The sequence below is a fragment of the Phaseolus vulgaris genome, chromosome 1, assembly GCF_051622355.1.
Source record: "Phaseolus vulgaris cultivar YP4 chromosome 1, ASM5162235v1, whole genome shotgun sequence".
Taxonomy (NCBI): Eukaryota; Viridiplantae; Streptophyta; class Magnoliopsida; order Fabales; family Fabaceae; genus Phaseolus; species Phaseolus vulgaris.
The window spans coordinates 6,564,911-6,589,975 of record NC_143498.1 but is presented as its reverse complement, the minus strand read 5'-3'; the positions used below and the strand labels follow the sequence as shown (position 1 = coordinate 6,589,975).

Here is a 25,065-nt window from a genome sequence, read left to right as displayed (position 1 = left end):
TCCACTTCTTACCCTATTTATAACTTTTGGCCTATAACTTTTTAATCCATATAATTGTTTATCATATACTATCATTTTGCTAAACGTTTATGTGACTACATGAATTTTTTTTATCGGTAAAAAAATAAATAATTGAGGTATTTCAAGGATACCTTAATCCTTGTACAAAAACTCAAATCACTCACATATCCTCAAGAACATCAACAAACACTTAACTAACTTGAGTTTTTAGTAACGGACCTCGTGCAAACTAGTGGTTTGAGACACCAATCAAAATAAGAAAACACATACTGGTCTAACCTTTGCAATTATTCACGACCAAACCTTCAACTGAACCATCGTGAAGATTTCACTATGATCTATAGTTCCTAAAAATCTTCTTGTTCCTTTGTTTCCACAATTCTCCAACTACTGCTATCCATACATAAAATCATATGTTGTTGACGACTTCACTTTTCTTAGTCAATCTAAATTGGACGAAGTGCCTTTTAGGTTCATAATGAGCAATTGATGTCACCCCACCCATTCATAGCATTTTGCCCATACCAACCAAGCTACCATGCATGCACAAAAAATATATGACGTTGTTTCCTCTTCCTCCCCACACATACTACATAGGCTATTCTCCACTGATATCCCTCTCTTCGCCAAACTTACCTTAGTTTTATTTTGTTTTCCAACACCCGCCATACAGTCAAGTGAGTTGATAGTTGAGTCTTTATCCTCCAAAACCCCTCATACATAGGTCATCCTTCCCCTTTCTTCGTCTGTTAGGATATTGTATGCTGATTTGATTGTATATTCTGTTGTTTCACTTTCCTTTCACACTCATCGACCAGAGATATACATGATGTTATGTGTTGTGTTAACACTTTTTCTATCATATTATTATTTAATAATGAAAATCAAAAGAATAAAATATCATATTACAAAAATTAAAAAAAAAGTAAGAAAATATGAGAATTAAAATAATGAAATATGTAGATTATAATGATTATTTATATGCTTAAGTTTTAAGACTTTTATTTTAGGTTATTTGTGTTTTGTATTCGTCCTGGGAAGTTAATGTAAAACTAAATCAATGAAATCTTAATGAATAAAATAAAATTATTAAACTTAAATAAACAAGAAAAGAAAAGAGAAATGTAAAACATGAGAACCAAGATCTGAATGACTGATGATTCAAGCATGAGCAGCTTATATCTCACTCAGGAGAATGTGATTAAAAAATGCATAATGTACTATACAACACTCTGTATACTGTTACAAATGACATTTTGACAACTAAAATAATCATCAAACCCCAGAGCCAACAAATCAAATCAAATCACTCACTACCTCACACCAACAAAAGCAATCATATATTGATATATATCACAACTGTAAAGAATGACACACACCACACATCCCCTCTAAAAGATCACAAACCATATAACTAGGCTTTTCCTAGCCTAAATATCTCAACCTCGTACAAAACTGCAATGCAAAAGAATAATCCAATCGTAGCACCAATCAATAAGTTAACAATGTGAAGAAAGAATACCTGCAACCAAAGGGCAATATAATTCAGTCAGGGTAATCATATCGATGTCATCATTTGACAAAAACTTAATACTTTATTCAAAATTAGAACAAAAAAATAGACCATTTAGAAGTTAAGGATGAAAATATTGATCATACTAAAGGAAAAGATAAAGTACAAATTTGTTCTCTAAAGTCACTAGTTAGTCTATCCACTTATCCTATTAATCCCACAATATCGCAAATGCAAAATGGCAACAGTTTCTTCCAGGGAGGGGATAAACTGGTCTAGAAGCCATGCATCCAGAAGAGCCAGATGCTATTAGCACCATGTATCATACCAGTACTAGGAATTCAAATCATCTAATTTCATCAACCCCATAAAAAATTCAAAAGCCTTGTCACATAAATCAGTTGTCTATTTTTTTTTTCTTTACCTCTTTTGTATATTCGTTATGCATGTTATTGACAGAGTCTATTTTTATCTCATGGGGACAGCATAGCAAAAGGCCATTCATTCCCCAAAATATTGAGTAGGGATGACTGCTACATATCCCCAGAGGCCAGAAGCTTTTAATTGTAATATGTTTACACAAGACTTATCTATTACTCAATCTCACCACAAAATCAATGCAAAATTTAACATGATAAGCAACCTCACTAGTCTATAGCCTTACAATAACTTGTTGCGTCAAACACGTCACAGAACCATCTCAGAAAGTACTAAAGACATGAGCATCTAGTTGATTCCATGAACATATCATTTCTAAATTAATTATAGTATTTCTACTATATAGGCCAGGCATATGCACCTATAGTCCTATAACTTGTTACAAATAAAAGTTTTCTGAAATCTACCCTCTCTAGACCCATGGTGTGGGAGCCTAGTGCATTTGGCTGCACTTCAATCTCCCTATTAGTGTTCTGAACACAGAAATCAAGATTTTAAGCTCTCAACTTTTGAGAGCCTAACAACAGAAAAGATAATTCACGAGCCAGCCCAGGTACATGCAAACGAAACTGTAGTAGAAGCATGGTCTTACATACCTGTCTTAGAATGGAAAGAAGAAGGCCTCCAAAACTTATAAAGAAAATAGAAGCAATAATATTGCCCCTATAAAGAATAACAAACGCAAGAAGAAAACTCAAAATTGCTCCAGTATGTAATGGAGTTTTGGAACACGCCGACGGAACAACGGCTCAAGTCGAAATGATGGGACATCAAACTGCCACCCATCATACATCTCATTCCAAGCTTGCACTATCTCATCAATTTTGAACCCTGCCATTAAGAGAATAGGATTGTCAGTTCCCAGAAATATTTGAAACTGAAGGAAATTTGAGAAATACACTCTATGGACCACATTTTCCCATTTCATACCTTCCATTGCCGTTTCATTAGAACAATGGTTCTTTATCATGACCCCAATATCAGTTGTAGAAGCTCCAGCAAGTTCAAATTTTTCAACTGCAACCTCTACACATTCTTCCCATGTTGGCAGGCCTAGCTTATACTCCACAACAGAACGCTCATACAACAAAGTGCCCCATAAAAGATATATTTGCAACCTCATCCTTGCAGCCTGTTCATCAGCTTCATCAGAAGAAACATCCCTGAAAATACCATGCAACCCTATTTTCTCTAGCTGCTCTTTATACTTATCCGATTTGGACAGTCCATTCAATCGCCGCTCCTCCAACTCCTCCCACATCATCATGCCTTTCTCCATGTTGTCCTCAGCCCTGTTATAGAGCTCCAGAACCTCATCCGAATGTCTGACTTCTAAATCCTTCTCGTTCGCAGCCAATAAACACCAGCACAGCCTTGCTTGCTCAAATTGCTGATGCCCCAAAGCAAGAAGCCCTTCATAAAAATCCGGTTTGATCTTCACAGCTTCTCCAAATCTCTTCTCTGCTTTCATGTACTCCTTCTGAGCCCATTCATAAGCTGTTTGAACACACTCAAACGAAGAATCCCTTGATCCATCCTCCGGAAAACTCACCCTCTTCCTAGCCCTTGACATATGCACACTCCCCCAATTGAACAAAGCCAAAGCCGCCATCTCCTGAAACCTATCCCCAGCAATCTCAAACAGCTCCTGAGCAGCCTCGGTTGTCACTGAATCCTCCATGGCCTCCGAATACAACTTCATCCCAATCCCATGAATATCCAAATACGCATCAGAATCAAACCCAACATGATTCTTAAACAGCCTAGCAAACTGCACAAGCCAATCCTCCACAGTACTACTCCCCCCCTTCCCCACAGTACTACTCCCCCCCTTCCCCACTTCCCCATTCCCATTCTCAACCACTTTCCCACCTTCCGCCACAACCCCATCATCATAAAATGGCTCCTCTTCCGGCTCAACCTTCGTCACATAAAGCCGAATCGACCCAAGAACATGACAAGTCTCAGCCAGCCTCAATTCAGAAGTACTAGTTATAGTAACCAAATCACCCTCCCTATCCTTATACTTCACAAGAACACCCTTCAACCCAGGAAACCTGTCCCTTATCACATCCCTCACCAACCTCATTCCACAATTCACAGGCAATTGTGCCCATCTAATATCCTCTCCATATATCAACTTCACAGTCCTAGTAACACCACCTTTATCTTCTTTCCCCAATTTCCCTTTCTCTTCCCTCCCCAATTTCCCTTTATCTTCCTTCGCCAATTTCCCCTTCTCCACTTTCTCCAATTTCCCCTTCTCCACTTTCTCCAATTTCTCCTTCTCTACTTTCCCCAATTTCTCTTTCTCCTTTTTTCTAACATTATCAACCTTAACCTTCTCTTCAACGATAACCTTTTTCGCTTTTCCCTCATCCTCGCCCTTGATTTCCTTCTTATTCTTCTTGATCTTCTCCCTGACCACCTTCCTCAGCCGCGAAGAAGGCGGCTCCGGATGCTGCTGCAGCGCCGCGAGGGCTATCTCCGTCTCGTCAATCACAATCCCCTTCTCCTCCACCGTCTCCCTCAGGCTATCCAAAACCTCCAGCGCCGTCGAGTTATTGGGCTCCAAATTCAGCACCACGCGCACGTCGCGCATCGCCAGGTCCACGCGGTTCAGCGCCTCGTAGCACTTGGCCCGCCTCAGCAGCGCCTTCGTGTAGCGCGGCGACACCTGCAGCGCCATGTTGCACTCGCTGATGGCGCGCGGAAACTCACCCAGCCCCAGCTGCATGTAGCACATGGCCATGCTGGTGTGGAGGTGCGCCACGTCGATGTGGTTCCGCGGCAGAAGCTTGAGGGCCTTTTCGTACTTCAGCATCGCTCCCTCGTTGTCCTTCTTGTGAAACAACCTGTTCCCTTCCTCTCGAAGCTCCTGCGACATGTTTATGAACATCGCCGTGTCCTCGTCCAACGTCTTCGACGACGCCGACGAAGCCGACGCCGCCGCCACCGCCCCGCGTTTTTCCTCCCATGATTTTGACGGGTGGTGACCGTTGGGCTTGGTGGCGGGAGCGGGAAACTCCAGATCCTTCTTTTTACCCGCCGGCTTCCCCATGTAACTGAATCATCGATTGTCGTGAAAAAAAATTAAATTAAATTAATGAGTCGTAATTAATACAAACGATAACAATAAATGAAAATGAATCTGAAAAACAGAGGAAGTGAAAGAGATATGTTACGTTACGTGTGTTATACGGTTATGATTATGGTTATGATTATGGTTATGGAGATGTTTATTCCTTCCTTCCCCTTTTGGCTTAGGGTTTCTTTGGCCTCAAGTCAAAGATGGGAGGAGGAAGAAGAGATTCAATGAGGGATTTGTGGATGAAAGGAAGAAACAAAAGGTGCCACCTTTTTTATTATTATTATAATTATTATTATTTGAAAATAAATAAAACACACAGCACAAAAGCATGTGGAGTGAGACAAGGTGGGGTTGACGTGATTCAAAATTTGCACCTAAAATAGGAGTCAAGCGACGTCGTTTCATCCTTCTTCACAAAATTTGTGTTTGGTTTTCCTTCGCATTATTTGTAATTTATTTTGGTCCCTCCTTTACTTGCTAATTTTTTTCTTTCTCGTTTCAGCCTTTGACGACTTCTTAATCGCACTTTTCTCAAAACTTTAACTTCTCATTTTTCGATCACTTTTCTCATCTCTTTAATTTAAGAAAAAAAGGTAAATACAGGTTCTAAAAAGATGGGAATAACAAAGCTTTTGCTCTTGGAACTGAAACTGAAGGACATAACTCAACTCAAGTTCAATAAAAGTTCTCTTTTCTAGTTTGTATTTAACTCAATTCAAGCTTACAAATATAACCTAATTCAACTCTCTCGATTTGGTCTAAAATTTTGACTTTTACTTATTCTGTTTATATTTTTTTCGTGTAAAAAAATAAACCTGATTGATAATTTTATCATGTGAATTTAATTATATAGCTCAAATAAATTGAGCTATCAATTACTTAAATTCAACTGATTTATTGAACAAACTCAATTTTCAACTCAAGGTCAACTCATTTGATTTATGAATCAATTTCAATAAATCAATTATCAAATCTTAATTTTGAACCAGATTCGAATCTTTAGGCAGATAAAAAAATTGTTATTGAGAGAAAATTTCATTAAAAATAGTCAGGCAAAAATATAATTAGAATATGGTCATAAAGATTAATTATCAATAATGAATTAGTTCATGGAATAATTCGCAACAATAACATGGTTATAAATAATAGCAGTATGATTTACATTATTTTAAACTCTTTAATGAATATCTATTAATAAGGAGTGCATATATAAAAATGAACGAATTAAGGTTAATATTCTTCAACCAAAGCATATGTGAATCTATATATAATGCATTAACTACTATATGACTCAGTTTCTTATCAACAATATCTCCTAGTCAAACATTTATAGACTACATTTTTTATAGAGTATTAAAATTTAGTTTTTCTCTTCCAATTCTAAATCCTACCAATAGTTCAAACGATTCTTATGCAAATTTAATACTGTTTATGTATTGTAACTTGTTTTAAAATTCATTCACTGTATCATACGTATCAATTATACAAGAATATTATGGTAGAAGAATGCATTAAATAAAATAGAAAACAAGGATGCCTGTTTATAGCTATTCAAAGTGTTCACTAAGCATAAACCACACCATCCTATCAAATACTTCATCACGTATTTAGACGTGTAGAATGGTTACAAAAGTAGGAAAAATATTTTAGTCCAAACATGAACCAGCTAATTATTTCATAATATGGTATGCATGCATTAATCATTGCATCAATAGATGTGGAAAGAAAGAAGTACATTGTAGTATATATTTAATACAATTGTTCTGTCGTTCTTCTTAAGGCTATAAGATCTACCTGACTGCACTTTGTAACGTGCATTATTACCATGTTACATCAACATATACTGCAGATAAGAACAGTTGTAGACATTCGTAAATTTACTACCTCAGACATTCATAGTGAATGCTGAGCGCAGATTACAAAACTGGGGTACATACATGGCAAAATAGTTCCAGGGGTCAAGGGGTTGACCACCTTGGTAAAGGGCACACATAGATTTAGCAGTTGCAGCATAGTCGGTGGATATGTCTGAGCTATCAAAAGGATAATATTTCTGTGACCACCTTTTCTTTGAGGGTACTTGCAAAGTGAGATTATATCAGGAAGACCTGTATTTGACACTTGCCTTTTACGGGAAACTTCAAGTCCCAGACCAAAACCACTTTCTTTCAATATTTACTTCCCCCCATCGGTTCCAGTCCATTCTGTTTTGTCTGTACTTGAAATGTTTGTGAATAACTTTTCCACATCAGGAAAACAACCCTGAAGATTTGTTATTACTACAGTTCCAGAAGCATGATAACCAACCCATGATTCCTGTCCCCACGGGTTGTGCCATGTCCCTTTCTCGCTTGTGTAGCACTCTCGTAAACTCCTCAAAATTTAGGTTTCCGTCCCGGTTTGTGTCAAACACATGGAAAACAATGTCAACCACATTGTCCGGGAGAGATATGCCGCATACCTAAAACAATCAAACAACATAAGAATTTGCTACTCTAGCTATATAATCTACAAAATGGTTAAGGAAAAAAAAATTAGAAAAGCACCAACTTCGATAATCTAAAGTAAACACCCGGATCTTATATCTCAAAAGGTTAATAGCAGAAAGAAAATTGCAACATTGATTGGATATAAGAATCGAATCCTGTACAAAAATGTCTGCTCATCGTAACCATCAATGCATTAGTACTATGTTGAGCAAAATATTAAAGATAAAATGGCATACCTGTGATGCTGCCCTCTGAAAATCGTCTCTTGTCAACAGACCATTTACTTCTCCAAAACTAAAAATAGCCATTGAAAATGGCACTAATTTTTTTCGTAGCTCAGCAAAGCTTTTGAAGTCCTCAAATGTGATACGTGCATCCTTGAGGCATGGATCATCATTCAATACATCAACCCGTTTAAGCAACTTGCTTAGATGACTGATGTCTGCAGAAGCAACCATGGAGAGTGCAAAGTCCTTGGCTGATATGGTTTCTTGTGATTTGTAGTCATAATGAGCAAACTCCAGTCTCAGAATCTACGTAAAATATTGCAACTAACGTTCATATATAGTCATTTCTGAGGTCACCATAGAAAAGATTCTACACATATGAAACTTTTACAGAAAATGGAAAAGAATAATCTCACATACATACTAAATTTATGGTGGGAATCAAAAAATAAGTGGAGCAGAACTGACAAAGCAACCATTTTTATCATGATAGCTATCCTTCAAGTCCCACAAGGACACTACGACTGAAGCAACTAGACATTTACCTCATCATGCAGGTCTCTCAAAAATTTAACAAATTTATCATGCTGGAGGCCTCCATTTCCATCTTTATCAAAAAAATATTCCACCAGCCCTCCATCTTCCACAGAATCATTCACCTTTAGGCCAGTTCGCAGTCCATCCCTGTGGTGAACACCCTGTCGATGACGAGATCGCATCAATGACATCACCTTCTTGAACTCTTCCTTATTTATCTCCCTGTAAAGTTGTAAATGGGAAAAACGAACCAATGTCATCAGAAGAGAGATGTAATACTGGAAAAGCAAGCATCCACAAGGCTGCAAATCCAATTCAAATGGCTACAGTTATAATGCAACATTTTGTTTAGCCTTGAAATTGATGTCATTGCAAGTTTGCAACAATCTAATAGAAATGTTCTCAAAAAATGACTGATTAATATAATGGTGGAGTGAGTAAAGAGCAGAATATACAGTAAACCAACGAATCACAATATATTCACTGTCAAAGGAGTAGCATAAAAACTCACCCATTATTGTTGACATCAAACATTTTAAATGCCACCGTAAAACTTGATTCCGGGATGCTGAGTAGTGTTACAAAAAAGATATACCTGCTCCAGAGAAAAAGAACAGAAGTTGGACACATTTACAAACATAGAGCATGAGCAGATAGATGAAAAGAGAGTAAACACCAGAAGAATAAGACAAATAACCTTAGTAAAAGTGGCAGCAAGCCCCTTTGAGGACTGATTCATCCTCAATTGAATTCATACATAGGCTGCTTTGCTTCCACTTTACACTATCCCCCTTCCCATAACAGCATAACAGGCCTTAGACAACCTTTGTAAACTAAAAAGGAAAGAGCAGAAAACAAAGGACATATTTAGTTTGACAAAACATTTTCTCTTTTCATTTCATATTTTGAATAACAATTACCAAATCATCACCTCATTTTTACTTTGTTTCATGTTTTCAAACTCTGCACAAAAACACATGAAAATTATACTTTGTGTGAAACCAAACATGCTCAGCTTGCATACAATAAATTGAGAAACACCCTATTTCCCGATCACAAAAGGAATACACTTAACAAAGAACACAACATTAACAGAGGAGAGACAACTCACTCTTTAAAAGATATAAGTCCGTCATTGTTTACATCAAAAAGCATAAAAAATTCAGAAGGAGGGCAGCGTAAATGACCCGGACTCCTTTCTCCTCCCAAGTATCCATCTCTAACAAGGTGGGATTCAGATGGAGGGAAAACAGGAACCACTGCCCGCATTAGGTCTGCTGGTTTCATCAGTACTTCTCCTTTTGGACTACGATCAGATGCAAAGTACTCAAAAACCTTAATCAAAATAATAGTAGACATTGTCAATACAGTGATCATTTGAAAAAAAAATTGTAACATTAACTTTGTAATCATATATCTTATTATTATTCCTCCTAATTACCTAAAAGATAAAAAATCAACCATGTGTTTGGATAGAGAATTTTACAATTTCCAAGAGATTCAATTATGCTGAATTTGAATTGCTATTAAGTTAAATAATTTCATCTTTTAAATGTTTTGGATGAATAAAAAAAAATTGAGTTTTAATTTCCTATTTGGATAGAGTATTTCAATCGTCATCAAATATAAAAAATTATTTTAATAATTAAGTAAAATCAGTTCATAATATTTTTTAGTTGATGTTGGTTGGGATTATGTTTTGGCCATAATCCACAGGATTTTTAAAAGTAAATGAAAAATTTACATTCTTAAAAAGGTTTAGTGAAAGAGGTTCTTTCAAAAAATAAAAAATATAAATACACACTCATTCTCTCTTAATTTTTATCTTCCTTTACCATCACATCACTTATAACATCTTCCATATCTCTCCTCCCTTTCTTTTGAGCCACTTTTTAAGGAAAAACTATTATGTGATCTAGGGTCACCTCGTATTTATGATCCCAACCAATATCTACACAACACAACTGAGATTCTTTTTAATTTACAAGACAGTTTTAATAAAATAGAATCCATTATGTATCACATGGAGATTGATCTAGACTCAAAACCACAGTAGCCCGGAACATGTAATAATTTCTCCCACTTTAAGCTAAAGAAGTTAAATTCGTCATACAATATTTACAAAGTTTTTCAAGTAAAAAAAAAAATAGAAAATCAACCACAATTAAAAACATGAATAGAAGTTAGTGCGCTTAGAAAAAGATTATTATGTTAAAATTTATTTGATTAAATAAGAACAGCAAGGTCATAAATGTCATTAAATTCACCTTTTCCGGAGGACTTCGCAACCTCATGCGCTTCTCATAGTTGAAGAAAACATTTCTCCTGAACGCATCTGCATCACCGAAAAACCAAACGACGTTATTTTGTTACTTTTACTATTATTAACAAAACCAGAACCACCAATTCAGCTTCAAAACATTAACTAATTAATTAATTTAATTTTTTGAGAACCTTAAAGCGAGAGAAACTTGCCTCCAAGTAGCAAGCTACCGGAACTTTCAGGGAGTGAAAATTTCGGAAAGAAGGAGCGGGGTTCGTTTTGGTCCTCGGAATTTGGCGTTGAGCGGTCAACAAAGGAAGCGATTGAATCAAAATCTTTAGTGGGCGAAAAAGAGTAGAAGCCGTAGAGAAGAAGCCCTAGGACACTGGAGCCGGCGAGAGCGGTCGAAAGTGCAGTTCGACCGAACCCGGTCGGGACGGGGTCGGGGTCGGGGGTGTTGAGGATCGAGGAGGCGGAGGGAGAGGTAGAGGAGTGGCGGATCTGAAAGCGGTGGATCGAGAAGCTTTGGGCGATGAACGGTGAGGATCGGGTTCTGATGGCGGAAAAGGAAGACATGGTAACGGCGTGTTTGTTTATTTGGAAAGGCTCAGACGCGGTTAAGTAATAAAGGGACAGATAAACTAGGTGCGGAATCCAGGTGCCGACACGGAGAACAAAAAAGTGACGTTTGGTAATTTAATGTTACCCGCTTGTTGGGCTGAAATCCTGGCCCAATAACCGAAATGGATCCACCCGGAATCTTCTATTACTCTAACTTCGAAGATTTTCAAATTGGACCAAATTGCTGTATGTTTTCTAAAATTGTAGTGACTTAGGGTTTAAGTTTGTTACCTATTGAAATAAATTAGAAAGAGATGTTCGATTTAGTTAGTTTTGGTAACGGGTATTAAATTACTAAGTCAAAGTATTCAATTTCTGTTTCTTTTTTCTTGGTGCACTTCTTTTATATTGTTTCCTATTTATCTTTCCTATTATGTTGACATGTGTATATATTCTATTTTAGTTTCGATTCACTATAAATATAAATATTATTAATTAAGTTTTTTAATAAAGTAATTTATATTTAAACTTCTTTACGAATAACATTAAGATTTTTTTTAATGAATAATTTAACCGTTACTTCTTTAATATAAAATTTTACTTCAAGAAGAATAATAACTTAAAAATCATAACACTCTGTCTCATGGATAATCGATGGTGATCAGGTAGATCATCTAAATGACGACATTTTCACTATTACAAAAGATATATTTTATATTAGTTATAGAAGATTTTTTTTATATTGGTTCTTTCATCAAAATAGACGTCAATAATATAGAAAGTGGATTACATTTTACATCGTTGCTCAACTAATGTAGAATATACAAATACAAATATTGCATCAAATTTAAATATTAATTGATATAAAATAGTATTTTAAATAGGCAAAAAAAATCTATTACATCGATTTTTTCTTGAAATTGATGTAATATGAGACATTTTACATGTGTTAATGTTGCAATCGATGTAATGTGACATTTTACATGGGTTAATGCTACATATATGACATTTACATGAGTTAGTATTACAACTGATGTAATATGTTATTTTTTTTAAAAGAGTTTTTGGTCAATTTATTAATTTTCAAACTTGTAATTGTAAACTGCAGTTATAAACAAACCTATATAGACTAGTTTGTCGGAAAATAATCAAACAAAATTTATTCAAACTTAGTAATAATAAAACTTAGGAAAATAAAGTCAAACATAACATAATTAAAACTAAACTAAAAGTTAAAATAACAATATGAAAAGGCAATGTCTATGTACTATGCAATTCTAAATCATAACAAGTTCTAACTTCTAATGCATATAAAATAAATATTTTGTCCATTTATGATGGATTTCTTCAATTTTGTTTGTGCCCAATGACTCGCTATATATAAAAAGTTGAAATAAGAAATAAATATTAGTCTTCGTAATGGCATATGAAACCTCTAATGAACTTTTTTGGAATACTTTAAGTCTTCTAATATCTCCTCCCAACAATCAACAATAATGAATTATGGTTTACATTCAATGAATGACATATTAGCCACGTTCAAAACTTTCTGGTTGTTTATTGCACTATAATATATAAAATTGAACGAAGTTAATTTATTGAAAAACTAAAAAACTATAATTTAATAGTTTCAATCAAGAATTAAGTATCTTAGGATAAACCCGATATAGATTATGTGATGATGAAGTAGATCGATCATCTAACACACTGCATAGGAATGACAAAGCGGGATGGATCGTCCGTGGCAAGCTACCTATTTCAACCTGTTGGCCTGTCCTGCATAACCCGCAGTCTGCACGGGCCAACTGTGGGGCGGGGCAGGCTGGCCTGCATAACCTACGTGACTTAAAATCTAATTTTTTTTTCTGCAACCCCATATTTTCTTCATGCAACCTCATATTTCACATTCCATAATTTTTACTCACATCTTATTGTGCATGTGTCGTGAGAATAATATTGTGAGATCATTTATCTAATACATCTAAATAAAAAAAATTAAATTTATTCAAAATTTATATTTAAAAAAATATTTTTTATTAGTCTTCTAAAAATATATTTCTTATGTAGGTCAACCCTTATGCGGGACGGGCTAGTAAATTCAATCTGCATATTCTATGCTAGACGGACCAACCAAACTCGCATTGCCATCCCTGACACTACATACATTAATTAAACTAAAAAGAAATGTCATTAGAAATACACAATTAATACATTATATAAACTATAATAACATTATTTCTTAATTAAAACATACCATGTACCAAAATCTTTATATTTGCACTTGATTTTTTATGCAATGAACAAAATCATACAACAGTCTTATCTATGGGACAAATAAGCATAAATTAATAATAAGACCTAACATAACCAATTGATTATAGTCATGTTATTTGAATTAATTAACATATAAATGTAATCAATTTTACTTTAGGTCATGTAAATCTTCTTTCGGGATTCATGAAACCATCGTTGAATGTAATTTTGACATTCCATTTTTTTATTCCCAAACTTTTATATAGATTGTGACTCAAGAAAACCATAAATATCAACATTTCTCATGTTGATGATTAATTGATTTATCTACCTACATTGTTAATATAAATATCAATGATAATGGTTGATCTCATGAAACATTAGTTCAATAAATAACATGTAAAGATTTTAAATTGTACTTACATCATCCATAGTTGAATGACTATAATATTTAGCATCTGATTATCCTGGATGATTTCAAAGACATCTTGCATGTTTATGTACAATGATATATCACCATTATCAACACAAAAAACTACAACATTCAAAGGAATGACACAAGATATTGATAAGTGTCATAATTCAATAATATTTCATGCAAAAAGATAGACACTTACGGACTTTAATTGTTAATAAAGTTATAATTCAACCTCTAATTTAGGAATTTGAACCTTTTTACATATTTTGGGATTATAAGATGAATAAAAACGATTTATTCTCAAGTTTGTGCTAATTTCAGAAATCTAGGGTTAGATGCAGATAAAAGGGATAAAGGAGAATGGACAAGTTAAAGGCAAGATGAAAAGACAAAGTTTGAGCATTGAGAACTCACCCAAGGCTCGCTTAACCGAGTTCACTCCAGTGAAGTTGGGCTTTATCTCATGAAATTCGCTTAAGCAAGCAATATTTCGCTTGAGTGAGATGTCACTTAACTCATGCCTAATTAGGTTAAATAGAAAGCGTTAGGTATAACCCTAGACATCAGAAGGAGGATAATTAGAGATAAAAAAAACTCTATAGAAGACAACTGTCAAGGAGAAACATCCTGAATCTTCTTTTCTTGTTTTCCATGCTTATAATGGTCACTATAAATGGTGAAGTTTTTCTTTTGGGATTTGGAGTAATATGTTAAACTCTTATGTATTGAGGTGATATTTATTTACAATATTTTGTTCTTGATTGATGATTGATATTACCATTTTATTCTTAAAATTTGAATCATTAATTAACATTTAAATTTACTAATTTCATATCAATATGCTTTTAAAAATATTTTTGTAAAGAAAATTTATGTGAAAATTGGACGTGAGAGGTCGAATTTCGAACAATTTTTAAGACGAGGAGTATCATGATAAAAGGTCCACATTTGATTTTCGGATAATCGAATTTTGAGCCGAAAAGAAAAAAGATCAGATTTTGTAATTATTTTTAGCAATGATTTGATTTTCACAAACTTTTAAAAAAGGTTTTTTTTAGGGAAAAAAATATTTCAACTTATTAGGTGACTATTATTTTTTACCCAATTTGGTAATTCTTTTACTCAATTAGGTCATTTTAGTCCTTCGTGTTCATAAGTACCATCTTTCATATCTTACTCCAACTAATCTACTATCTGTTTTGCAAATTGCAGGTAAAATGTCATCTTCTCTTTCTATCACATCATTTTTTTGTTTTCTAGAATCCAATAATATTGCAGCATTTTCATGTGAACTGTCACGTTATTTTTTCCTACCATTCAATAACGTCGTACCTTTTCATGTGAACTCAACAAACATCCTGCAAAAAGTAACAAGTATTTATTCAATAAAATCATGAAATCATCAATTGAACATACTTAAAGAATTTTCAGCTTAGCTATTTTTTTCTCATAAAAAGATAATTTAATAATAATAATATTCAACTTAGCTAGCTTTGTCTGTCTCCAAAAAATTATTGTATCATTCAATCAGTATATGTTTATTGGTTAATTTCAGCTTAGTAAAATAGTTAGGGTTTTCTTTTTCTTTTTTCCACTTTTCAGATTCTTGTTAAAGTCTTCTTTAAATATCTACTTTTCTCTTAAATATTTTTAAAAAGACGAATGTGGCTCCACGATGAAAGCCCCTGCACCAAACAGCTGCACAACCAAACTTGCAATTAAATAAATAATAAAAAATTAAAAATTAAAAATAAAGAAAATACCTTACACCAAACGCAAAGCAACTGGACGAAAGATAACGGAGAGTCAACGGCAACCGCGGCGACAAAGCCACCACACAACGTGAAGAACTAGTGACGGAACGTTAACGGCATCGGCAAGCATAACAAACTCGTCAATTCCATTTTTTAATTCGAATTCTGAAAATCGAAAGTTTGCAAATCAGAGTATGTGAATTTAGGTTATTAACCTTTGATTTTTCTTTTTAGGTTTTTTTGTTTTGTTGAGTTTTAATTGAAAACAAAATTGTCCAATATTCTCCTTCCATAGCAAATGTTATGTACAATAACCAATTCTTCGAGATCTACGCAAAAATCTTCCGGCGACGCAACAGGAGGATCCTTCCCAGCGCGGCGGCGATTCAAAACCTGTAATGAGAGAGAAAAAAGAAATTCACAGATCCTCTTCGGAATTGGACATGATCGAGAGACGACTCGGTCTCGGTTCGAACGCGGATCTTCTCCTCTGTTGATGCGAAGAAGGACGAATCAGCGCGGTGAGAGCGCGTTTCACCCACTCGCCTTCGACGCCGCCGATTCTGACGAGCGAGTTCTTCATCGCGGATCGGCGCATGTTGAGTCGATTTGAGGGGAACGAACCGGCCGATGCGTGGTGGTGATTGTTCTTGTGGAGGCTGCACCGGAACGAACCGGGATGGTTGGTAGGGGAACACATGCACGTTTTCTTCTGAACCGTGACGTGGCGGTGGTGCTTCTTCACGATGACGTGGCTCGACACGGACCGGCTCGGGGAGATGGAGCGGTCGAGGGCGAAGCGGACGGAGGGAGATGGCGCCGTGCGGATTACGTTGACACGCGTCGGGGAAGTGGAACGGTGCGGCACGTGCGAGTGAGGATCGTTGAAGAAGCTCGATGAACGCGAGTGAAACGGTGCGTTCGACGTCGAATAAGAACAGAATTTGGTAGAAGGTGAGAGAGAAGAACGAAGCACTGGTCCACTAGATTTTGTTCTCGAAGAACTCGCCATTCAGAAACAACACAAGAAAACAATGAAAGAAAAGACAGAGAAAAAGAAAGGGCAAAAGAGACTTTTCGTACTCTTCTTCTTCTCGCAAGTCCCCTTTGAGGAGTTGGTTCGGCAAACCCAGCGACTCTCGGAGGCTTCTCTTATAGTCCTTAGCGCGTGGTTCACGCTCGTCATTAACTTTTCCTTCGGAGGCTTTTTCGTAATTGACCATCTTAACCATGGTTAAGTGATTTTAGGTAGCGATGTGAAACTGGAACCGTTGATCTTTACTAGGAGGTTTTGTCGGACACTTCTCTGGGTTCCACATGGCGTTAATAATTAGGTTAAAGACCTGATGATGAGTTAATGCAGTGGTGATGAGGAGTTAACTAACCACGGTCCACGGTGTCCCTATCATTTTTGAATACTCTTCTACACGATGAAGAGGCGTTAATACTTGACCGTGTTGCTACCACGCGCATAACTAATGGCCTAACTACTTTCCTCTAATTTTGTATCAAAATACAAATATACGTATGCGATACTAGTGTACTACAGTTTTTTTTTTATTGGATTTGATTCCCAGCATTATATAATTCAGACTTTTAAATAAGGTTTGGAATATGTATGGTATGACATATCTTGTTCATTGTACATTGCATATTACTAATTTTCTTTTTTGGTGAAACGACATTATTGTTATATATATATATATATATATATATATATATATATATATATATATATATATATATATATATATATATATATATATATATATATATATACCCTAAACCCTAAACCATTGAAGCTTCTGATGACTAAATAATTGACCCAATTATATATAATTGACTATGTACTTTTTTTATAACATTTTCTTGGTTTTGTTTTCCTAAATTAATTTTTTTTTAAGTGAGGAAAATAAATCTTTGTACATATGAATTTAGCCAATGAATATTCATTTTGTAGGCGTCTCGTAAGAGTATTTTTTTTTTCGCGGGTTTTAAATTTAAGACTTTCATTTTATAAACATTTATGTAAGTTTTTAAATTAGGATTGAATCTTGTATAAGACTACGAGTTTTAAGAACAAAATTATATTTAATTATAATGATAAATTAACTTTTAGAGTTATAAAAAATTTAAAACAATCTGACCAAATGAAAGACTAAATTCAAAAGGAAGGTGAAGTAAATTTTGAAAGATTTTTCTAATTGGATGTGGCATTCCTTTTGAATCAAAGATAACTTTGACAAGAAATGAGTTTAATTATGTATAAGTTCCAAGAGAATGTTCTTTAGTCTTTTTCATATGTTTAAAAATAAACTTCAATTCAATTATTTATATACAAGAGTAAGGATGTTAACAATTTAGTTTGGTTTTTAATTAAATAGTCACTCAAACCAAACATAAAAAATCAAAATATAAATCTGTTCGCTTCAGTTTAAATTTAATATAACATATGAATCAATTCACCTGATATTTTACACTTGGATTTGGATTAGTTTTTACGAGTTTTGCCATTATAATTAAACATATTTAAAAAAAATTGTAAAATATATATTTTTACAACAAAACTTGGATATTTTATAATAAAAAAACTGACAAATACAAAAACATTTCTTATTTATTATTTTATATTCATAATTTTAACTTTCACTCATACTTAAAAACAAATTACACAATATTATAATTAAAAATTACAATATAAATTTGTTATCATTTCTCAATATTTTTCTCAATTATAAATCTTTTCTCAAATATTTAGAATGATTTTGAAACTTTTCCAATGATGAGAACCAGAAAATGAAGTGTCTAGTGTTTTTAAAACTATTCAAATAATATTAATATGAATTTTATTAATAATAATAATATTTATAATAATATTATTATTATTATTAATGTTAATAATAATTTTAATAATATTATTAATATTATTAATAATAATAAATAATAATATTAGTGTTATTAATACTATTAATTAAATCATTTAATTAATATTTTTATTTTAATACATATTAATATAAAATGAAATTATTATTATTATTATCTTCATTATGTTACATCGAATTAAATTCATATTTTCATTATTAATATAAAATAAGATTATTAATATTACTATTATCAAAATTTATATTTTAATATATATTAATATAAAAAAATTATTAGTATTATTATTGTATTAAACTATTATTAATAAAAAAATTACTAATATTATTGTTCTAATTATTATTATAATTATTTTTAATATTATTATTACATGCAATTATTAAATTAATATTTTCATTTTATAAAGTATCCATATAAAATAGAATTATTAGTATTATAATTATAAAAAAATTATTAAAATTACGAAAATTATTGTGATTGTTATGATTATATTATTATTATGGATAGTTACTAACAAATATTTTCGATGAATTTTGGTTGATGTTCAATGGTCAATGGATATTACAGACGAATTTTTGGTTGTACACATTCGTGGATAAAATCAAATTATTGACAAATAGTATCTACTGATAATTTTCCGTTGATAATTCTAAAATTTCTTGTAGTAATCCCACCAGCCTTAAACATCTAGCTTCTCCAACATCTCCTTAAGTTCTTCCAAGAACTCTATAAGAAACCTATCCTAGATTCTTTCTTACCTTACAAGAAACTTCAATTTAACTAACTATATTGTTAAACATGCATAATACAATTTCCAGGTTAACTTATAATCTAAATCAGCTATCATAAGATTCTATTCAAACACAAATAGTTTTCCCTACTTGAAATTCTTTATTTCCGCGTAAATTTCAGTTTGAGCACGGAAACCACTCCAAAATCTAAGAACCTAAATCATGTTATCCAAACATCACCAAATTTTAGAATGTGATAAAACAAGTTAAAAGAAACATTTTTCTCAATTGTTCCATCAAAATTGATGGCTAAATCCTATTAAAATATACATAATAAGATATTTTTATAGTAAAAATGAATATGTCTCTATTTGAAAACACTATAAGAAAATCATGAAATAAAAACTAATTTTTAGGGACCAAAATAATTAGTTGCAATAGTAACTAGATTAAAACCATTTTAGAAACTAAAAAAAAATTGGTTTGTAAATTAGTTTATATTATTGTTAAATAGTTTCTAAATTGGTATCTAATTAGCAAGGTTTTAACTACCAATTATTTAGTTTCTAAATTTAGTAGAAAAATTAATTAATTAGTAATAATAATAATTTCATTTCTAATAAAAATTACTCTAATTTAAAGTAAAAGAAGAAAAAAGTATGCTCATGAGAGGTCAAATATGTTGTTCTTCTTTGATAAAGTCAACTATTTAAACTTTAGCGTTTACATGGCTGCTTGGATGCAATGACTCACCGTTCGTCGTATAGCGCGTTTATGTACTATTACTTCTTCGATAACATTCTTGAATCAAATACAATTCTTACCCCAATACTTATATACATGATCATACTTATAATATTCTTTTAGCCTTTTTCTATTAAAAAGTAGGTAAGTAATCATAATTACTTAACTTTGTTTGCTTATACTTTAATAAAATATCAAATATTTTATCAACCTTACTAATATCGAAACTATAAATTTGATTAAATTTTATTCTTTATATATTAGGGTTGTAACGATGCACACATTTCCATGATAAAACATCACCATCTCACACTACACAATTTTCTATCTACAGTGATATTTTTTATAGTTACATTTATTTAAAATGTTACAATATATCAATTTTAATTACTATTAGTAAATAAACCTTTTTACATAAATATTACTATAAATAAAATAAACATAAATTTTAATTGTTATAGCAAATTTTTTTTTATATAAATGCCACTGTAGACAAAATAAACAGTAACACTTTTTAAATAAATATTATAATTTATAAATTTAAACTAGTATATTCTTTAACTTAACAAAATTCTTAAATATTATACATAACTTAAATTTAGAAAAAATATTTTTTCAATTTCAATTCACAGTCTCAAACTTTCCTTTCTCAATTTCAATTTTATTTTTCGAAGTCAATCCCTCACTCTATGTTCCGCTTTCACTCTCGTTGTTCCGCTTGTCGTTCTTCTTCCTCAGATTTCTCTCGTTGTTTCGTTTGTCGTTCCTTTTTCTCATATTTCATTCTTTTTTTCGTGCTTCATCTACGTTTACTCGATCAAACGACTACTATTACGTGTGTTATCTCACATTATTACTAGTATGTGCGTTGTCTCATTCTCTCATTCAGACGGAAGTAAGATTTTTTCGCTCTTTCATAAGTTATTGTTCTAACGCATGCTTCAATTTGTTCTTGTTTTTATTTTTACTTTGTTTTTATTTTTTATATTATTTTTTTAGTTGATGATTATTACTGTTTTGTTTTTTATGATTAATTTGTGTTTGATTTCAATAATAAAATGTTGATAATTAGTGATTCTCTGTTGATTTGGTAGACGTGGTGGTTATGATTTGATAGTATTATAATAATATTAATTATTTTTATAGATGTTTACTTTAGGAACTGGAGATTTAAAACAACTTATTTCTATCATATCACCAGATCTTGTTATATACGTCTCTTAGCTTAGAAAACTGATGAAGTCTGTCTCTGCCACTGCTTCACTTTCTGTTCTTTGGTTTTTCTACTCCATGATACCAGTACTTTTTAAGTCTGTGTTTCTTTCTTCTTTATCAAACACATCCCTAGTGAGTTATTTTTTACTTGTATTTAAAAATAAAAATGAATAATATTAAAAAAAGTAATGGCAGAGAAAGTAGATATTACAAGAATACTAAAATATCTATTCAATAATATGAATAAGTCGACTTAACACTATCTGTGTTTGTGTGTTACCAACCAAACCAAATATTGTTACATGCAATTAAATAGTCAGCAGATGAAGTTTTTATGCCACAGTTGGAAAGTTTTAGAACTTTTAAATTCCAACCATTTTTGTCTTTTTCAGAAGCTTCTGATTCTGTAGCTTTTGCAGCAATTTTTTTATAGAAGCAGGAGAACATCTTCCATATAGACCTTGCTTTTAGAATAATTTAAACTTTTAGACTTTCAAAGCTGCAAGTTTTTCTTATTCAGCTTTTCCTTGTCAAACGTTTCATTAAAGTTCATAAAAGCAGCAATTTATACTCACAAGTTCTTAGGATTGTTAGTATGCTGTTTTTATTTATTTTATCAAAATGGTGTAAAAAATAAAAGTAATATTTAAAAATTAAAAAAATAAATAAGTTGTTTTTTGAAAACACAACTTTAAAATAAAAATTTACTATTTAAATACATTTTAGAGTAATAAATATAAAATAATGTTTTGAAATTATAATTTATAATTATTTTATTTATGTTTATCGAAATTGTAATTAGTATATGACTTCTTCTTTAAATTTATCTACCCTCTTTTATATTTTTACATTTTATTTTTTTACAAATTACAATTTGAATTTATCACTAGTATAGAACAATTTATTAACAACGTTAAAAAGTCATATAAAGACGGTTATCGAACCGTTGTTATTATAGGTGTCGTTATAAATCAGTTGTTTATAATGATAATTCTAGAGCTGTCATTATAAAACTATATTAATGACACATGAAAAAATTGTCGTTATTGTGCTAAATAAATGAAAATATACATATTATATTTATAACGACGGTTTTAGATTGAAATTATTGTTATAACTATATTTAATATATATATATATATATTATTACATAAAATACTCTAATCTTGCATAAAATATCAAATTTTCAGAACAATAATGCATGTAATATCATAATTTAAATATGAATGTCTACATATAATAAATTAGTACACAAAAAGTTCTACAAATATATGAAAAAGTTTTATGCAATTCTAAATCCTAAATTTTAAAGTATTTTTTTATTGAGGTATTACCTGATCCCAAACTCTATGAATTCCATTGCGTATAGTAATCGTACTTATAGTAAACCAACCTCTATTAAATGAATGAATTAGACACATTAAAATGAGTGAACAAATATACTTTAAATACCTTAAGGTGCATCAAAGTGAGTTTGTTTTACATTTGCACTCCCACTAAACAAACACTGGAATAATAAAATTTCATGTTAGAACACATAACATTATGTAATGTAATGTACGAGTAATAATTTTTTAAATGTAATATAATCATAATGATTTGATAAATATCTAATTTATACTAAGAAACACGATGCAAAATTTCAGAATTTTCTTTCAAGTGAAAGTATGGGAACTAAAACCTTAAAATACCTAAATAATACTTAAAAATAAAAAAAAATAATAGCAAATAGTGGATTTTTGAAATTTTGGTCGATCCTAATCCCTAATGTCATCTGATAAAGATAATGAAGGACTACCATCACTCTTAATAAAAGCAAGAAGATCATATTTCTTAGAGAAATGAGAAGTAAGAAAACTCTGCTGAACTCAACCCCAAATACGTAAAACATTAGAACACCCAAAAAATAAGTGTTAAATAGATTCTTTCTGCCTTTCATAAAGCGTACACATAGAACATATATGCAAGCCTCTATGTTGAATATGCTGATATGTAGGAAGCCGCTCATGAAAAGCTTTCTAGAGTACTAGAGTTTTGGAAGGCGAAATATATGAAGACCACATGAATTTACCCCAACCATAGGGAACTTTTTTATCCAAGAAACAATTCCTAGTCGATTTAAGAGTGAACCGACCAGACTCATCTAGAATCCAATTAGGAATATCCTGTTCCTACCTAACCATGATATGTTTAAAACAGTGAGGCCTTTGCTGTAAAGACAAAGGAATATTCCAATCACAACTAGTCCAAAATTGGGAAATTGTATCCAAAATGCTAGCACCATCAAATAACCTAACAATATTTGCTAAAGAAGTAGTAGAACACCATTTATCATTCCAGAAACTAATGAAATTACCTGTACCAACAATCCAATAAGTAAATTCAAGAATAGTGTCATAAAAGTGCTTAATTCCAGGCCAAATAGATGACGATCTATAAACAATTCTAAGCTTGTATTTTGATTTAAGAACTCTGGCTTGCAAAAAAAAAAAACCAAGGTTTGTTGCTATAAGCAAAATTCCAAGCCGGCTTAAGAAGATACACATTATTTTTATGATGAAGGTTAATAATCTTCAAACCTCCATTCTCAAGAGGAGAACAAATCGTAGCCCAATTAACTGTGACTATGCCTTTTTTTCAGAATATCACCAGTCCAAATAAAATTTCTACACCACTGCTCAACTTGCTTAAGAATCGAAACATACCATTTATACATATGAAAGCTATAAGCTAGAAAATCAATAATCACCGTATTAACCAATTGAATTCGACCCATCATGTTAAGAGATTTACTTTTCCAATATGCTAGCTTCAATTTGTCTTTATCTGCCAAAGGTTGAAGAAATCAACACTTTGGAACACCAACAACGATAGGCACCCCTAAGTAATTAAAAGGTAAACAACCATGACTACAAGAAAGAAGACGTTGAATTTTGGTAACAAATCTTGAAAAATTATCCATGGTGAAAAAACTACTCTTAGAATTATTAAGATATTGACCCGAAAAATCACCATATGTTTTAACAAAAATACTCAAATTTGTAAAAGACTTATTATTAGTCCTACAGAAAACAAATGTCATCAACATATAAAATATGAAAGGGAGTGAGATAACCTTGCGGGCTAGCCATATGTAGAAACTTCTTATCATTCATAAGCTTAGAGATACCTCTACTTAGAACTTCCTCTGCATGACAGAAAAGTAAAGGAGATAATGGATCACCTTGTCTGACGCCTCTACTACAAGGAAAAAATCTCACCAAACTACCATTTATCCTGATAGAAAGCATAACTGAACGAAAGATTGTACTAATCCAACCAACAAATGAGGGATGAAAACCAAAACATGTCAAAACTAACAATAAAAACCTCCCCTATTTTTTAGAAAGCATGTTAATAGCAGCCACAATTGCAAGCCTATCCGCTAGTATTTTGGAAATAATCTTAAAATTGAAATTAGTGACAACAATTGACCTGTAATCTTTAATGGAATTAGTATACTGAAACTTAGGAATAAGAGATACCACATTACTATTCATTCTAGGAAGAACTCAGTTTTGTTTAAAAAACTGTTGAACAACTTTACAAACATTCGTCCCAATAATATCCCAACAAGATTGAAAGAAAACATCACCAAAATTGTCCGGACTAAAAACACTATTACCAAACTAAAAACTGTATTTTTAATTTCCAAAGAATCCGAACATTTAATTAACATAGTATTTTTTTTCAAAGAAAGCCATTTCAAGAATATAAAGACCAATAAATTTTTCCATATTACCTATATCCTAAATATATATATTGAGATAGGTAAATTACATGAAAAATCTTTGAAAGTTGATTCCATAGTAATTTTTAATTAGTTAACCACTATTAAATAATATTATATTAAAATTGCACGCTTATACTATATATATATATATGTATATT

General features: G+C 32.1%; 3 protein-coding genes across 7 annotated transcripts; all 3 read right to left on the bottom strand.

Annotated features, from left to right (window-relative positions):
- Positions 1 to 1,171: 1,171 nt before the first annotated feature.
- Positions 1,172 to 5,330, bottom strand: LOC137813307 (protein PHOX1-like). Of its 2 annotated transcripts, none has more exons than XM_090299153.1 (4): positions 5,163 to 5,330; positions 2,903 to 5,037; positions 2,569 to 2,803; positions 1,172 to 1,543 (listed from the first exon to the last, which is right to left on the bottom strand). In XM_090299153.1, exons 2-3 carry the CDS (start codon positions 5,031 to 5,033, stop codon positions 2,667 to 2,669), a joined length of 2,268 nt encoding a protein of 755 aa, XP_090155279.1. In that variant the 5' UTR covers positions 5,034 to 5,037; positions 5,163 to 5,330; the 3' UTR covers positions 1,172 to 1,543; positions 2,569 to 2,666. The 2 variants fall into 2 exon arrangements, with proteins under 2 accessions (XP_090155279.1, XP_090155281.1); XM_090299155.1 differs by having other exon boundaries at positions 5,158 to 5,304.
- Positions 5,331 to 6,779: 1,449 nt separating this feature from the next.
- On the bottom strand, positions 6,780 to 16,703 carry LOC137813305 (calcium uptake protein, mitochondrial). 4 transcript variants are annotated; one of them, XM_068615436.2, is made up of 10 exons: positions 15,781 to 16,703; positions 15,575 to 15,661; positions 15,144 to 15,169; positions 14,226 to 14,332; positions 10,584 to 10,651; positions 9,428 to 9,651; positions 8,828 to 8,911; positions 8,325 to 8,538; positions 7,789 to 8,085; positions 6,780 to 7,524 (listed from the first exon to the last, which is right to left on the bottom strand). In XM_068615436.2, the coding sequence occupies exons 3-10, from the start codon at positions 15,149 to 15,151 to the stop codon at positions 7,312 to 7,314; spliced, it is 1,215 nt and encodes a 404-aa protein (XP_068471537.1). In that variant the 5' UTR covers positions 15,152 to 15,169; positions 15,575 to 15,661; positions 15,781 to 16,703; the 3' UTR covers positions 6,780 to 7,311. The 4 variants fall into 4 exon arrangements, with proteins under 4 accessions (XP_068471537.1, XP_068471535.2, XP_068471539.1 ...); XM_068615434.2 differs by lacking the exons at positions 14,226 to 14,332; positions 15,144 to 15,169; positions 15,575 to 15,661; positions 15,781 to 16,703 and adding an exon at positions 10,792 to 12,032; XM_068615438.2 differs by lacking the exons at positions 14,226 to 14,332; positions 15,144 to 15,169; positions 15,575 to 15,661; positions 15,781 to 16,703 and adding an exon at positions 10,771 to 11,251.
- Positions 15,837 to 16,703, bottom strand: LOC137813306 (uncharacterized). The gene has a single exon (XM_090299146.1). It carries the CDS (start codon positions 16,575 to 16,577, stop codon positions 15,984 to 15,986), a length of 594 nt encoding a protein of 197 aa, XP_090155272.1. The 5' UTR covers positions 16,578 to 16,703; the 3' UTR covers positions 15,837 to 15,983.
- Positions 16,704 to 25,065: the final 8,362 nt, after the last annotated feature.

What these genes read in the sequence shown, in the direction of transcription:
- LOC137813307 (XM_090299153.1), bottom strand. Translation starts at nt 5,033, where the DNA reads ATGGGGAAGCCGGCGGGTAAAAAGAAGGATCTGGAGTTTCCCGCTCCC. An exon ending in TAATGAAACGGCAATGGAAG is followed by an intron (nt 2,804 to 2,902) that starts GTATGAAATGGG and finishes TCTTAATGGCAG; the next exon opens with GGTTCAAAATTGATGAGATA.
- LOC137813305 (XM_068615434.2), bottom strand. Translation starts at nt 11,155, where the DNA reads ATGTCTTCCTTTTCCGCCATCAGAACCCGATCCTCACCGTTCATCGCC. An exon ending in TGCGAAGTCCTCCGGAAAAG is followed by an intron (nt 9,652 to 10,583) that starts GTGAATTTAATG and finishes ATTTTGATTAAG; the next exon opens with GTTTTTGAGTACTTTGCATC. An exon ending in TTCAGAGGGCAGCATCACAG is followed by an intron (nt 7,525 to 7,788) that starts GTATGCCATTTT and finishes TGATTGTTTTAG; the next exon opens with GTATGCGGCATATCTCTCCC.
- LOC137813306 (XM_090299146.1), bottom strand. Translation starts at nt 16,577, where the DNA reads ATGGCGAGTTCTTCGAGAACAAAATCTAGTGGACCAGTGCTTCGTTCT.